This window comes from Pteropus medius, unplaced genomic scaffold, assembly GCF_902729225.1.
Source record: "Pteropus medius unplaced genomic scaffold, Ma_sr-lr_union100, whole genome shotgun sequence".
Lineage (NCBI taxonomy): Eukaryota > Metazoa > Chordata > Mammalia > Chiroptera > Pteropodidae > Pteropus > Pteropus medius.
This window is the reverse complement of record NW_024349519.1, coordinates 9889872-9906628: the sequence shown is the minus strand read 5'-3', so window position 1 is coordinate 9906628 and position 16757 is coordinate 9889872. Positions and strand designations below refer to the sequence as shown.

The following is a 16757-nucleotide window of genomic DNA, read 5'->3' as shown; positions in this document are numbered from 1 at the left end:
GTCAAATGCTGATATATTTTATTTCCATCATTCCTTCTACATTTATTAGAGTTCTACTATGAAAGCTATTTCTTCTCTCATTTAGTCAGTTATATCAATGTAGACTCATGAATATTTATTTTATTCTATGGATTATAATTCATTACTATAATTATTGTTGTCCAAATTATCCCAGATTTTATTACTTATTCTTTGGTACCACAAGATGTACCAAGTTAATTTTGCTCCAGCCCAAGAATTGGTTCTTTCTCCAAAGACTCCTAGTTCTTATGATTGGAGATTGATATTTAGAAACAAAATTCGGGTGCAAGGTATGCTCATTGCTATTGATATGCCATTACTTCTAGGCCCTCTCTGCTGACAGAGCTAGGAAATATTTATATGTGTATACTTAAACATAAACGCCTCTCTTCTATCTATCTGAATATTTGTCGACCTAATAAAGACTATAAGTTCATTCTAATACTTCTAATTACAACCCAATACCACTAGTTTTCTTCTAGACTGCTTCCCTTCCTTGTTTGTAATTCCTTTCTCCAATGGCGAGAAACCCGGCTTTCATTATTGTAATATATTTACTTATTTGCTCAACCCTAGTATATATATATAAAGAAGCTTTAGAATTGTGATCCCATAATCTCTATGAGAAACAAATTTACTAACTAGGTAGTAGTGTTTGGGTACAGTTCCTTTTGTCTTTAGTTTTACAGTATATAGCAAAAATACTGGTTTCCAAAACTATTCAGGTTAGACCTTTTTTCTCCACTCTTTCAATGTAGTTACGTTGTTCATTTGTAATACAGCCAGGTTCATTTATTGTTTGTATTGCATTTGGGTTCCCCTGACATATAGAGATTGACTTTAATTATCATTTATTTGGGAGGTATGTGAAATATTACTGTAGTTCCGAGAGTTAAAACTATATGAAAAAGGCGTACTAGAAAAGCACCACTCCCTGCCTCATCCCTTGTATCACGTTTCATTTTCCCATTCTTTTCACCTCATTCCCACTCACCTCCTGAAGACAACCAGTTTTATTAGTTTTTGGTTTATTATTCTGTATTTCTTTTGGCACAAATAGATACATATATGTTATATGGTGACTACATTTTAATGGCTTTGGTAATGGGCAATTTGAATGCTGTTTGATTGTTTTGTCTGTTAAGGGTAGTAGTCATAATTGGTGTATCTTTACTGCTAATATATCAGAAAACTAATGAAAGTCTTATTTTCTTTCCTAGAATGAAAATTAGAACATGAATTTTGTTGGGCTCATTAGAACTGTACTGTCGATCCTTTAATAGGATTTGTCCAAAAAAATGGTAACATAAAGCAAGCAGCAATGTTTTTCAAGTGTTGTTTAACCCATATATATATATATATACACACACACATATATATGTATATATATGTGTGTATATATATATATATATTTAGCAAGATATCTAAAAATTTATTTCTCCTTATTAATTAATTTAAAGCATCAGTAAGAGCTGCTAGACTGTTACATAAAATATGTATTTTTTGCTTTTAGAGGTCTTGCAGAATAGCTCACCTCACAAACAAGGCAAAACAAAACATTTTCCCAAGTCTGTTTAATAGTGCCATTACAGTGCATTTTATCGTGCACTCTTTTTCTTTTCAAATCTTCTGCAGGCCTTTGGGCAGTCCTTCTCCATCCACCGTAAAGTTGCTGAGGATGGAGAGACTCGGGAGGAAACGCTTCTGCAAGAGTCGGCCTCAAAGGAAGCTTACTACCTGGGGAAGATCTTGGAAATGCAGAACGAACTGAAACAGAGCCGGGCTGTGGTCACTAACGTACAGGCAGAAAACGAGAGGCTCACAGCTGTCGTGCAGGATCTGAAGGAGGTAAACGAATTCCCTATGAGAGGTTGGTGGGAGGGAGAAAAAAGATGAAGTTCTCTGGAGGCGAGAGGAATAAACCTTTTTCTTTAATCAGAGGAGTGTATTAAGCAAAAAGCACATAATACTAATGCTAGCACTTTTTCTGCTTTTTTAGTGAAAAGGCAGCTTGTTCTGAGATGAGCTTTCTTCTCTTTTATTGTCTGTTAAGAATTAAAGTCTTTAATTTATTATTTGGGAATTGGGCTTACTGCTCTGCAAAGGAATTTAAAAAATATAATGCCCTTAGCACTTCCTCCCCTTTCCTGTTTTATTACATTGTGGAGAAGAATGGTTGATGGTAATACTCTGTGTCAGCACTAATTCAAAATGACGAGACTCTTTTCCCTGGGGAATGAGACCTAGGGGAGTGTTTTGAGGGGTCTTAGAGCCTGGTGATGGAGAGCCATAAACTATTTTTCAGGTTGTAGAGAAGGCAGCAAATTGCAGCTGCTGTGAATTAGGTCAGGGAGACTTCCTTCCTCAGTCCCTGTTTCTATCACTCTTTCTCTTCAGCTTTCCCATAGCAGCATCATGGGAAATATTCAGGCTGGTCAAGTCAGTCTGCCATTGATGCTGGGGACATTGGTAGCCAAAAGCAGCTTTATCCACCAAAGCCTTTAAAGAACATTTTTGGAAACTATTAAACCATCCACTCTAGTTTTTGATATGAAAGCTGCAAAAGAGGTGCAGGTGTCTTCTCATTTCTACACGAGTGCAGTAGACAAACAGGAGATTGACAAACAGGTACCAGGTCCACTGCTAACTATTGTAGAAATAGAAAAAAGGTAGGATGAAAAAATTTTTTAATGTTGTGAAGTATAACAGAAGTAATCCACTGATATCTTTCTGGAAATTAGTGACATATTACAAATAGAGTTTCATTATTATGAGACATAAGTTGTCCAAAATTTATTGGAATACTGGAATTCCATCAATAATTTACACTTAGACATGTCCAAGTTACAATGAACTATCTACAGTGAAGTCTCTGCTTTACCTTTTCATCATCTTTGGACATGCCCAAGTATAGTAGTATGACTTTGGAGAGAGAAAGGAGCCAAACAAGTGGAAGTTAATATGATTAGTACTAAGACTCGAAGTACTAAGTAATATGAAGAGCATGAGACAGTTTTCAAGATGTCCTGCCTCACTTCTCTTCGCTGCAAAGGAGCGTTAAGAACAAAGCTGCTCTCCAATTCTTTATCTGATGTGTCTGTATGTGCCAAGATTGGGCAGTCACTTGCTTACCCTTACCCAGTGAGGGACATTTCTGTGGAGCAGTGGAAGCAAAAGCCTGATTAGGTTTAAGAGAGAATAAAAGGACAAAAATTGGAGACAGAGAGTAGAGGCAACTTTTTCAGGAGTTGTTTTATTTACAGAGAGAACCAAAGAAATGGGAGGTAGCTAGGGAAAGAATAGGCTCAAGAAAAATTTGTTGTTTTGGTTTTTTTTTTAAGACGGAAGAAATAATAGCATCTGTGAATGCTGATGGGTGTGACCAGTGGAGAGGGAAACTTCAACTTAAAGTGGAAAGAGGGGAGAATGCCTAGAGCAATTGATTTCCTTGATTGAGGAGGATCTTTGAGTGAGGAAGAGAGGAATGGGATCTGGTGCAAAAATGGACAGATTGCATTTAGAAAGGAGCAAAGAAGTTTCATTTTACAGTAATGCCTGGAAAAGTATGCAGATGTCGGTACATCAGTACGTATGAATGAACAGTCTTTGAAAGTCCTTTTCAGGCTGCTTCAGTTTCCTCACTGAAGCAGGAAGCAAGGTCAGCCCCTGGGAGGGAAGATGGGGGTGTTGGGGATTTGAGGAGAGAGAAGTAGTGAGATGGTAACTTGGAAGAGTGAGTCACTAAGATATGAGCATGAGACTGAGTCAGTGAAGCAGGAGGAGAAAGTCCCTCAAGAGGAGGAATTCCAGGAATCAAGATCATCTATGTGCATATTGAGAACCCAGGAATCAAGACCAGAAATTCTGGACATATTGACAATGAGCCAGGAGCTAAAGCCTTAGACAGGTGCGGGGGAATGAGTCGATATTTGGTAGGTGACAGTAACAATGCTGGTAGTGAACAGTGTACAGTGTCTATGCCTACCCTGCTGCCACTACCTTGTCCCAGAGGAAGCTACTGTTAATTTGTTTCCAAAAAAATTTACACTTGCCAGCTTTAAAAAGATCTTATGGTGACATGCAATTTAAAGCAGAGGAGTTTTAAGAGAAGAGGGGGCAGAATGCTCTGAGAGCAGCCATGTGGTGCAAAAGGGGCACTCACCCGGCTTCCAAGTGAGCACTTGAGAGAATTGCAGGGGAAACAGTGTGCTCAGGGGAGTGTCAGATTTCCATTAAAGCATGGAGGATGTGCATTATGCACATCTGTAAAATCATCTTGATGCCTGCCATAATCCCATATGCTCATAGTCAGTGGCTATTGATTAAAATGCATACATTGTAATAAGGAGCATATACATTTCATTTCTCTTTTTAATGACTGGAAATATTTCTCCCCATGATTTGGAAAGTTAAGTTATTATATTTGTCAATGAGAAAAAACACAATAGCTTTTGAATAGTTCTCAAAATGATGTCAGTTGATCTTTATTCAAAAATATCTTTAGCTTTTTTGGAGTTATTTTGGGGAGGTAATAAGGACCTACATCACCATAATTCCAAACATTTGGGGGGAAAACTTCAAAAATATTTCCAACATTCAAATGTTGGACATCATTTGGACACAGCTTCAAAATAGTACCATTTTTTGTTTATGACTCTTTTCTTTCTACATTAGACAATGAGAAGGGGCACAAACTTCTGGCCTGATATTATAGTAACATCAACTTCCAGTGTGATAGCCAGTCATTAAACCAATGACAAATGGAGAATTAAATGGGAAACTGCAGGGAAGGTCAAGCTAAAGTTAGAAATGGCAAGAAAGCATCGCTTGGGGCATACTGTAGAAATGGCAACTCTGAAGCTGACATTTGTAAAAGAAAACGTTTGTTTTTAAAGTTATCCTGTATAATTGCTTTACTTTTTTAAGGGCAATTAAGTTTCTTTATCTATTATCTTTCATCGTTTAAAAATAATAAACAGTGAAAGCAGCCTAGATTTTTATGTAATATTAGCATGCATATGGATTTCTTTTCTCTCTTCTTGCCCTTCCTTCATCCCACCTCTACCTCCCTTCCCTCTCTTCTCTTTCTCATCTTGTGAATAGGGTCAAACGCCAGTTTTCTACATCTTGGAATATGAGAATAAAGATCTGTGCACATTTCATTTTGTACATATTGATTCTCGAACTAAAAATAGCTCAATTCAGTCTCAAACTTTTTCTCCCACCCCAAGCTCAGGTTTGGCTCCCTGTGCAGACTATGTAGAAGGAATAGTGATGCACGATCAGCATTTCAGCTGGAATGCTTAGTGGCCAATTTTAATCTTTTTTTTTTTTTTTTTTTTACATCTTGACCTCTATTTCCAAAGAACATTCCAGTTTGCAGGTCTAGCCTTATTAAAATTCTGTTCAGGCATTTAATTCTCCTACGGAAATTTATAGCTTATTCTAACAATCAGGGATACTTCGATGAACTAAAAACTTAATTTCTTGAAGGTTATAAGAAACATACGTGAGCAAGGAAGGAAGAGCAAATTAATGAGTTAGTTTAGTGATATAATGAATTTTGCTATACATCTTGAATTATACTTTTTAATGCTTAATCAACAAAGATATTTTTAAAAATAAATATTATTGACTAATTATACTAGATCAATAGACCCAAACTTGAACTTTCAGTTAGAATTAAAGTAGAATGCTTTGCATCCCATAAGGACTATATACTGATTACCTTCTTAACTAGTTTCCTCATTATCACTTGTTCGATTATATTAAAAATATTTAGATTTAGGAATAGTAGTCTGCTAGAGTTTTGGTTTCAGTAAAACTTTTTTTAAAAAAGCGGAGTTGTAACCAAACATCTTTTCTGACTCTAACATAATATACAAAAACCTCACTGCCTACGTTACATTAAAGAAATCTAGAATATCAAAATGTGTTTCCTGTTGGACTTTGGCATGCAATAATAGTCCCACAATTGTTTTTAAACAATGAGGTAAGACTTGGCTACCTGTACAAAAAAAAGGCCAACAACCCTTTTCTGGATGGTAAAAACTTCATTGTTAGAATGAAGGTTATAAAAGAACCTGTCAGAATAATGACACCTTTCTTGCTCTCAAATGTTAATGATAATGATACTGGGCCTTGAGGGTAATAAAAATCCTGCATTATTATTTGCGGTACTTGCCAATGAAATGTTGTTTTATAAACCTGTTTTTCCTTATCGTCTTCTTAAGGAGCTTTTAAAGACATTTTTCTTAATTGCCACAAAATTAAAAACTGAGGAATAAGATTTTGTAGGTAAGGATGAGCTTGGGAAAATCACAAACCATTGTAATATCTAAGATTTTTTTCACTTGCCCGAGGACCAGTTTTCAACCCCTTGGGGGCTGTATTAATTTTCTAATGGCTGCTGTAATAATGTACTTCATATTTGGTGGCTTAAAACAACACATATTTATTCTCTTACAATTTTCTTGAGGCCAGAAGTCAGCAGATCACTGGGCTAAGGTCAAGGTGTTGGCAGGGCCATGCTCCCTCTGGAGGCACTAAAGTAGTGTCTGTTTCCTCTTCCAGCTTTTACCCTTTTCTAGCTTCTGGAAGTGCATTTCTTGTATTCATTGGCTCATGGTCCCTTCCTCTGTCTTTCAAAGCCAGCAGTATAGTGTCTTGTTTCAGCATTACATTGCCTTCTTCTGTGTCAAATCATGTTCTGCCTCCCTTTTATAAGGACACTAATTATACTTAGGATCTACTCAGATAATCCAGGATAATCTGTTCATCTCAAAATCCCTAATAACATCTACAAAGCCTCTGTTACTGTATAAAATGACATTCACTGGTTCCAAGGATTAGGACCTGAATGTCTTTGGGGACCTTTATCCCATGGGAATGCATGTTCTACACCGTTAATAAAGAAAGAAGAATAAAAGATCATAAATATGTAACTTTGGTTAGTTGTCAATTCTTTATTATATTTTAATTTATTTGGGGCACTTGCCATTAGAACAGTTAAGGAAGATGAGTTTAAAATGAATAGGATTCAGAAGAGCAGAGTTCGCGATGCGCATCTTATTGCCATGTACTCACCCATTCATTTATTTTGCATCACCCTTTCTGCTGAGGCCAGTCAACAGAGAAGGACCATGAGTCACTCCAAGGTCAGACAGTGTTGCTACCTAACTCTTATTGAAATGGGCAGATCCACCCTTAAGCTTCAGATTGAGAGAAATACCATTGAGTTGGCAAATGCTGTTGATGTATATGTGCAGATAGTCATATGTAACCACAATTTTCAGAATGTGTGGCAAAGAGAAATGGAAATTCTGTGCTGTATTTTAATTTGCTGCAAAATTTCTCCTTGAGGAATGACCATTCTGTGAAGCACCTACTTGGTGCAAATGCTGTGCCAAACACTGCTGGAAATACTGCATGTGTAAGGCAAGGCCAGCTGTTCAGGGGATACAATGAATATATAATTAATTCTAGTACTGGGAGACACTTCTCTTCCCTTGGGCTGCTCTTGTCAGGATAGTAGCCTGAATTAAAGCAGGAAATACCTGCCTGATTAGTGCCCCCTGGAAAACATCTGGTGGATGCCATTGGCTCTCCAGCCTAAGAGAAATATTATTAAAAACTTAGTGCCAGGTTCCTTTTTGTTTATTGTAATGGGTATCTTGAAATTGATCAGTTCTCTATTAATAATCTGTGAGTTGTACTTCTATCTGAAATGAGGAGTCAGGTCAAGGTTATAGATTGTGAAACTGTGTGGAAACAGATTTTCCCCTACCCATTCTATTAAATTACAGGCTAAAAACAGTTGTTATTATTGGGTAGATAGGACCTGGGCATCTTAATCTTTTTTTTTTTTAAATGGATTGCCAGAAAATTTTATTGAAGCCTAGCAGTGTAATATTTTATGTTGTATAAAGCAGATGGACAAAAGAAAAATTATATTAGGTAAAATCTCATACAAATTTTTTACTTAGCACTTTGCAAACATGAAGTTAGAAGCTTTGGATTTCATTTTGAGAGCTAAGTGCAGATTTTGCAGGAATATTTGCCATCACCTTATTTGCTGGAGTTTAACACTAGTTATGCACATATTAGCTGAGTAAACTTAGGCATGTAAATTATACTCTCTGGTCCTCAATATTGTTATTTATTAAGTGGAAAGAATAATAATATCTACCTCCTAGATAAAATGAATCTTTACATGTGACACACTTGAAAGAGCACCTTGCACATAGCACTGAATCAGTGTTAGCTATTTTATTATTTCATTGCTGTTTGCATATATTTTTAAAATATATTTAGAAGTGTTTCTAAATAGCATTCTGGAAGTACAATCACTGGATCAAGTGATACAAGGCTTTTTTTTTTTTTTAAAGTTATACATATAGCTATGTTAGCTATGTTGCTTTTCTTAAATATTAAAACAATTTATGCTCCCATTAGTAACAGCAAAGAATTCTTGTTTCACTGAGCCCTAGCAAACATTAAGCTTTATAACTCTTTCAGGTTGCTTATTTAGGAGGTGAATCATGGCATTTCGGTATTAATTGATGAGGTCATTGAGAGGTAGGAACATGGTTTGTTTTGTTCATTAATATATCTTAGGACAGACCTTGGCATATAATAGACACTCAAAAGAAAAAGAACAAATGAGAAATTTGCCACTTTCATTAATTTATTAATCTATTAATTAATTTATTTATTAATTAAGGACAGTTTATATTTCATAATTTTTGCACATTTATTTATTAGATTTTAGTGTTTCTGTTATGTGTGCTTCAAGAAAGTGTTGATTTTTCTTAATCATTTGCTATGATTATCTCCTCCAGTTGATTATTTGCCTTTTGATTGTTCTACTTTTGCCACAGTGAAGTTTTGGCCATTCTGTTTTTAAATCTGCTGCTTGTTTCCTATGAGGTTTCTTTTAGTGGTTTTAAGCATAGAAGTTTTTCCCTCCCTTCTTCTACCATTTACCATTTCAAAAAAAACCAAAAAACAAAAAACCTACCAACAAAAAAACCAGGATATTTTTATAATGTTGGAAAACAAAAGAAAGGAAAAGAAAGAATTGTTAGTAAAGCTATTTGCAATTCAAGTGAAGAAATGTAGAGATGTTTAATACATTATTACTATTTTATATAATAAACAACTTTTATGATTTGATATAGTTTTTGAAGACATAATTTACAAGCTTTTAGGATTGGTGTAAGTCCTTGGGTTAAGGGTATACATTTTCTGATGATAGACTCATTATTTTTACTTTGAATGTCAGAAAAACACAAGAATATAGTCAAATTTAGTTTTATCGCCCCCAGTCTTATTGGTTAGCAATAGGATTTGATTAACTTCCTGCATCCTAAATATTTAGTCTTCGGATTTCTTATCAGGTCTGAGAAGGTAAATTCATACCTAGTTTCTAAAGATTATTTTGATCTGAGTAACTTTCTTCATAATTTACCTTTAATTAAAATTGATTTCTTTCTTAAAGACACTTGTTTTCTTTTCCACAAGAACACCTACATTTTTCTGTGTTCACTGTATTGTGTTTTTCTATCCTATCTGTCCTATTTCTATTTTATCTTCTATTCTGTTATTTTGCCACCTACTCTTATTTCAGGTTTTTACTTTGTAATTATTACTATGTAACAGTGTGTTCAAAGTGTACTAGTTCTATCTTCCTCTTATTTTTTCTTCTGTTTCAATTATTTTTGTGGCCCTTTCATTTCATTTTTAATTGCCATCCAGGTGGTGTGATTCAGTTTTTAGGTTATGTGCCTGTATTCTTGATTGAGAGCTCAATTTGGAAGACAGGCTTCCTTTTTTATTTTTTTTAACTGCTGATTTAGTATTTCTTCTAGCAATGGCTTTAGGAAATCAGTTGTTCATAAGTAAGAAGAATCCTTTTTTATCAGCTGTTCCAAAATTAAAATAATTGCTGTTATATGTATTCTCTAAAATGAAATATGGAAACTAATGATATTTACTACTAGATATTGTAAAAATCAATTCTAGGGTTCTTTTGTATCTGAAATAAAGAACTAATAGTACCTACTCATAGAATTTTCCAGTCTAATTTTTGTTCTGCTAATAGATGCTCAATATGACAGAACTTGTCTTAAGAACCATTTGACTTTGTGTCCCTCTTTGCCCCTATGCAAATAAGATGACCCCTACATCTAATCAAATCATCACAGCATGCTTTTCATCATTTTAAATGGAATATCAGCCTTGCCACCTGCTTGCCTGGTACCCAAAGCATATGCATCTCCCTTCAGCCTGTAACACAGAATACTCTTGAGAGGCTGTCATCAGAGAGGGTTACCTTCAGTTGCCTACTTGTTATTCTATTTCTGTCAAAAACCCAGCTGACAGATATTCAAGGGCCATAACTCAATTTTTAGCCTTCTCTTGACATAGGTGTTAGAAAGCTGTATACTCAGTGTTATCAGCAGTATGATGTGATATTTATAAATATGGGCTCAGAAGTCAGATGAGAGTTGAGTTTAAATTCAGACCCCACCACTTACTGTCAGTGGAATCTTATGTAAATCTCATAATCTTTCTAAGCCTCAATTTTTTCATCTGTACAGCAGAGACAAAAATAAGTGAAGAAATGTATTTTTCTTGACTATCTAGCGGTATTTTTAAAAATCAGATAGCTAGAATTGTGTGACTCTTTGTTACCTTTTACACTTGTTTGCTGGGGATCTGAGAGCTCTATTCAGAGCTCAACTAAAGTGACTACTTGTGACCTGGGCAGGACAGTGCTGTTTGGTATGTGAGCGTTTGCCCAGGTGAGCAGTCTGTTGTCTAAGATCAATTCATTTTCCTAAAGCAAACAGTAAATTGAATTATCTGTTTGTTCTTATCTGCCATGGGCAAAATTTCCCTGAAACAGACAACTAAGTCATATTGACATAAGAGGTCTCAGTTCCTAGTCCTAATAGCTACGTCTTGTTAATGCTTGTGGCCATACTTTTCAAGGATATTTGCTTCTTTTTTTACCCCCTAAAATACCTTGTTTTATTTTAACTGCTTTATTATGTGTACATATTTTATTATAAATGGCCTCCAAACATTTAACCAGAGGGTATAAATAATAATAAAAACACAAGTGATAATATAGTCCAAGTCATCAGCAGGGAAAAAAAAGCAAAAGAGGCTGTACGTGTGGTGTCATGGTTAAAGCATGGGATCTGGAATCAAACAGATCTGGATCTGAATCATGACCCCTGAGCAAGTTACTACCTCTCGCTACCTCCGTTTCTTAATCTGTTAGATGAGCATAATATTGTCAGATAGGGCTACTTTGAGGATTAAGTGAGAAAGTGCAAAGCTCTTGGAATAGTTAAGAAGATAAGTGCTTAATAAACAGTAGTTTAAGAAAAAGGATGAAATCACAACTCTTGACCCCACAGGCATATTTTAAGGATTTGAGTACTGGGTTGAAGCAAGATTGACATCTGGAAGGAAAAAGCCTCCAACTTTTCTTATCAAGAAACAGGAACAAAAGTAGATAAAAAAATACCTAACTTTAACCTGGCTCCTGTTAAGTTTAAGAATTATTTACAGAATATCACAAAGCCCCAATTTAAATTCTCTGAGAAGGTCTAATTCCAAATTCTCAAGCTGGAGATGGGCATGGTAACCATTGGACTCCAATCTTAGAATCAGGACACCCAGGAGCAGCTAACATTGCTTCCATTTCTCTCTCCTGTAGATCTAGACTTTTGCTGACTAAGTGGGAAGTCTGAAAAGGAATATTTAAAGTACCCAGTAATCTGATTTGATCTTTAAATCAGAAGGGAAAATTACAAAATGTTGTCTAAGTTGACTTTCTAGTGTAGAATAGAAGAGATGTTTATATTGAAAAGCAACTGCCTCTTGGTAAATAATGTAAAGATGTAAATAATACCTTTGAGTCTAGGGAGACTATTCATAATTATTTCTCCTCCTTCTCATTATCACCTGGTAACTAGGAGGATGATGGGAGGGACTAGTCACTAAAAAGGAAAAGAATTGATTATCTCTTCCTCCAGAAATAATACTGTAATAATAATATAGCAGATTTACACCCAAGCATTGAAAAATTTTGTTCTTTTCTACTGATTAGGAAGAACTATTAAGATTCTTTATAGTTATTTAATATTTGTAACTTTTCCATTGTTTATTATTTTTTTGTTCTTCTCTCACTATTCTTCGGTCATCAAATATTTTTTGAACACCTTTCTATTTGCCAGATACTGGTATAGGTACTGGAAAGATAGCAAGAAACAAGACAAAATCCTTGTTCTCGTGAAACATATTTGTGTGAGTGAGATGAATAGTAAACATACTTATATTTCTGTCCTGTTGTAAAATGAGAAATTCTCATGCAGGGACAGGGTTGGTTTGTTGGGGGTGGGGTGGGGAGGACGACATCAAGAGTTCTGTTTTGATCCTGTCTGGTTTGAGAAGCCTATGAGATCTCCAAGAAGAGAAGACAACAAGAAGGTAATTAGATACACAGTCTGGAGCTCAAGGTAGGCGCTGAGTCTAGAGAAAGAAATTTGAGAGTTATCAGTGAATAGATGACATTCAAAGTCATAGGTCCAGATGTGATCACCTATGGAGTGACAAGAGAATGTATGCAAGGATCTGACCTTGGACACTCCAGAGTACAGAAGTCAGTGAGGAAAAGGAGGAGGAGCCATTATATGAGACTGAATCCTAGATATAAATGTATGTCCAAAAGGAAGAAATGAGAGTAAGATGAAGCTAAGGATCGATTATCAGATTTGGCAAGATGGAAGTTGCTGATGATCTTGGCAAGAGATTTTGCTGGAGTCTGGAGAGCACCAAGTCTGATTAGAGTAGGCTGCAGAGAATGTGAAGAAATGGAGATGAAAAGTATAAACAATTCATTTCAGGATTTTGCCCTGAAAGGCAGCAGAGGAATAGGGATATTATTATTTTAGGTTGTTTTGTTGTTATTTTCCACTGTGGTGGTGGTTTATTCTAATGGGAGATGTGTGTTTGTAAACTGATGATGCTTAAAGAAGGAGAAATTGATGATGGAGAGAGGTAAGGTAGGAGGGGTAATTGCAAGAGAGAAGTGCTTAAACAAGTTAGATCTGCTTTCCTGATACACGTAAAGATGGAAACCTTAAAGTAAAAGACTCTTGTGCCGATTTTAAGAACTCTAAGTCAGGTTGGATGGGAATGATGTGGGATGGGAGTTGAGGGGAACTGGGAAGCTGGAAAGTCTGTTATTACTCAGTACCACCCTTTAGAGAGAGGAACTCCAGGTGGGTAGGGAAGAGTGAATTAACAGTTGACAAGAAGGAAATACAAAAAGATTTAAACAAGCAAACTTCCTGATGCCTGGAGGAGCAGATCTGGGATGGAAAAGTGAGCCTGGACTTAACTGTCAAGAAAGTTGATGTGTACAGGGATCTCTTTAAAACAAAACATGTTCTTTTATATATGGGTTCTTTGAAATAGTTTAATTGACCTATACTTTGGTTAACAATATGAAAATCTAATTAAAGTAAGTTATTGACTTGTCTGTGAATGTGTCTTCTCTCTTCCTCTCTCACCTAGAGTTAAAGCAAGAGGGAAGAGAGTTTCTGATTTGATTTTCATAGAGAAATATGATATAGATCATTATGGCTGGAGAAGGGGGTATCCCTGTGTTTCACAGGTGTCCCCGACAAAGTTTAAATGGAGCCGAGCTTAAAATCCTGCAGGTTTGGGAGCACTTTGGGAGCCCTGCAGATGTATTTATTTGTTTATTTTTTAGTATTTATTTGGTTAATTGGCAGCATTGAACTGATATTGTTACATTATTGTATTTTATTCGTTTTTATGCACAAACTTCTTCCTATGATTTGATAATGCCGATAATTTGCAACTGATTTTATTGCAACACAACTTTGGTTCCCAGGAATACTGAAGCACAGGTCCTAAAACAGAGACTTGAAAAGGAAATAAAGAGGATTTATTAATAAGTGCTGTTGCGTTGATATGTCAGACCATTTTGGTTAGCGATTCGTTCCTTAAAATAAATAGGAGACATAAGAAAGGATTTTGAGAGGCGCTGGGTGGTGGAGAGGCTGAACTATTAGAATGAAAAGACCAAATCATATTATGTAAATTCCACAGCCCTAGGTCTGACATGCTTTTAAAAGGACTGCAGGGTCTAAGCTTGTCCTATAGTGCATTAACCACAAAGAAATTCTATTTAGACATCAAGTTGAAGTTTCTTGACTATATTTCTAAAGTTACATATACATATGTTAAGATATTTAAATTAAGTAAAAATGACGAAATTTGAAATGTTTCTCCATACTGCCCTAACCTCCAGTCTTACTGTATAGAAGTCACCATTTGTATTAGTTTGCTGTAACAAATTATCACAAACTTTGTGGATTAAAAAAATACACATTTTCTATCCTATAGTTCTGTAGTTCAGAAGTCAGAAAAGCATCTTGCTGGGCTAAATCAAGGTGTTGGTAGAGCTCTGTGTTCCTTTCTGGAGGCTGTAGATGAGAATCTTTTTCCTTGCCCTTTTCAGCTTTGAGAGGCCACCACATTCCTTAGCTCACGGTCCCCCTTCTTCCATCATTAATGTTGGCAGCATCAAGCAGAATCCTTCTCACACTGCCACTTCTCTGGTTCCCTTCTTTGCCTTTTCTCTTCTTTTAAGGTCTCTTGTGATTACATCAAGCCCACATGGATAATCCACCATAAACTCCCTATTTCATGGTTAGCATCTCAGTTCATCTGCAATCTCAATTCCCTTTTGCCCTGTAGCCTAACATATGCACAGGATTAAGGCATGGGCATCTTTGGGGGGCTATTTTGCCTCCCATGACACTATTAACACATATTATTTCAGAAATGTTTAGGCTCCTTGATTTTCTTTTTCACTTAAATTATGTGTTTTATAGAACTCTCCTTTAAAAAAGAAAAAAAGAATAGCTACATACTATTCTGTATGGATATACCATAAATTATGTAACCATTCTCTATGTGATGGACAGTGGGTTTATGTTCCTCACATAAACTATACCCAAAAGAAAATCTTTGTGATTCATATATATGCGTTTTGACAAATATATCCATGGGATAAGTTGTCTGTAGTGTAATTTCTAGGTTAAGAGGGATGTTCATTTACACTTTTGATATTTCTTTCCAAACTGCCTTCCTGAAAGACTGCATCAGTTAACCCTCCCTTCCAGTGATGATTAAGGGTTCGTGTCTACACACACAATGTTGAACACTGGTTTTTTGTAGGGATTGTTTTTACAAAAGTTTTTAAATTTTGTAACTGGTATGTTGGGGGTAAAAAACCACTTCGCCTTTCACTTTATTTTTTTTTTCATTATGAATTAGTTTTAGCATCTTACTGTGTTAGTCATTTGGGTTCCTTTTTCTTTGAATTGCTTGTTCATATCTTTGCCCTTTCTTCCTGTTAGATTTACCACATTATTAATAATGCCAGGAATTATGCTAGTTGCCATGCATGATGCAGAGATGAGGAAAACCTGGTCCCTACTTTCAAACTGTTTACATTTTAAATCTAAACTCGTTTGTTTGACTTTAATGCCCCATTGTACTTATCCAGCAGCATTTGCCATTTTCTCTTTCGAAGGGATTCAATATGTATATACAAATTTAACTGAATGATAATGGACCAAGAGGGACCATGGATTCTTATTTATTGTTTTTGACCAATAGTGATTAGAATGTTTCCTTTTTGAAGGACAACAAGAAAGCAGAAATGTATATTAGGCTGTCAATTAACATTTATTTGTCACAAGCCGTAGGTGAATAGTGACAGAAACAGCTCCCTGGTCACTTTCTAGCACATTTCTGTTTTATTTTATTCTTAACATTTTTCACTATGTGAGCCTTTCTAGGTTTGTATTGTTTCCTTTATTTTCCATTTTTCTCCACCTGCTATACAGCTGCCCTCTGTGGGCAGGGACCATATCTGTCTTATTCATTGCTCTGTCTTAAGCATCCAGAATGATATCTGGCCCTCACAGAGACTCAAGAATATTTACTCAGGAAAATATTTGTTGAATAAACAAAATAAGAAACTTAAACCTCTTAACAGGTACTGTATTTTGTCATACTCATTCGTAACATCTATTTGGAAATTCATAAGCAGTACAAACAAATAAACAAAACCTTGGCTTTCTCCATGCTCTTTCCTCCTCTGTTCGCCATGTTGCTGTCAAGAGCAGTGCATTTATTTGCTTGTTGCTGTCAAGAGCAATGCATTTGCTTATGTCACTATCTCATTCAGTCGGGGGCAGTCACATCATCTGCCTCTTGCTGAATTGAGCCTTTGAATTAGATTAATGAAATTTGGGCCAAGTCTTCTAGAATTCAATGAATACTATTACTTAGTTTCCTTCTGGTGCAATTAGAATGGAGCAATGAACCAATAGATGACATTGCTTAAAAAGAATTTCCTTTTTTTGTTCTCCTTGTTTAATTAGTCTGTTTTCTTCTCTATGAGTTTTTGAGAGGCATTTTTTTTTCTCCCACAGCAGAAGCATTAAGAGCAATTCAGTGCTTTGATTGACACTCATTTCTCTTTCCTTGGATTGGATTAGTCTGCTTGTGCTTCCGTAAGAAAATATCACAGACTGAGAAGCTTAAACAACAGAAATTACTGTCTAACAGTTCTAGAGATTGAGAAGTCCAAGATCAAGGTTCCAGCCTCTTTGCTT

General features: G+C 35.7%; 1 protein-coding gene across 11 annotated transcripts in view; it reads left to right on the top strand.

Annotated features, from left to right (window-relative positions):
* Nucleotides 1-16757, top strand: part of BICD1 (BICD cargo adaptor 1) — a 167754-nt gene that overhangs the window by 75988 nt on the left and 75009 nt on the right. For 10 of the 11 annotated variants that reach the window (XM_039882344.1, XM_039882352.1, XM_039882345.1 and 7 more), the window contains exon 2: nucleotides 1657-1869. The exons of the other annotated variant lie outside the window; for it this stretch is intronic. In XM_039882344.1, the coding sequence (XP_039738278.1) occupies nucleotides 1657-1869 (213 nt within the window). The remainder of the gene's footprint in view (nucleotides 1-1656; nucleotides 1870-16757) is intronic. 11 annotated transcript variants of the gene reach the window in all.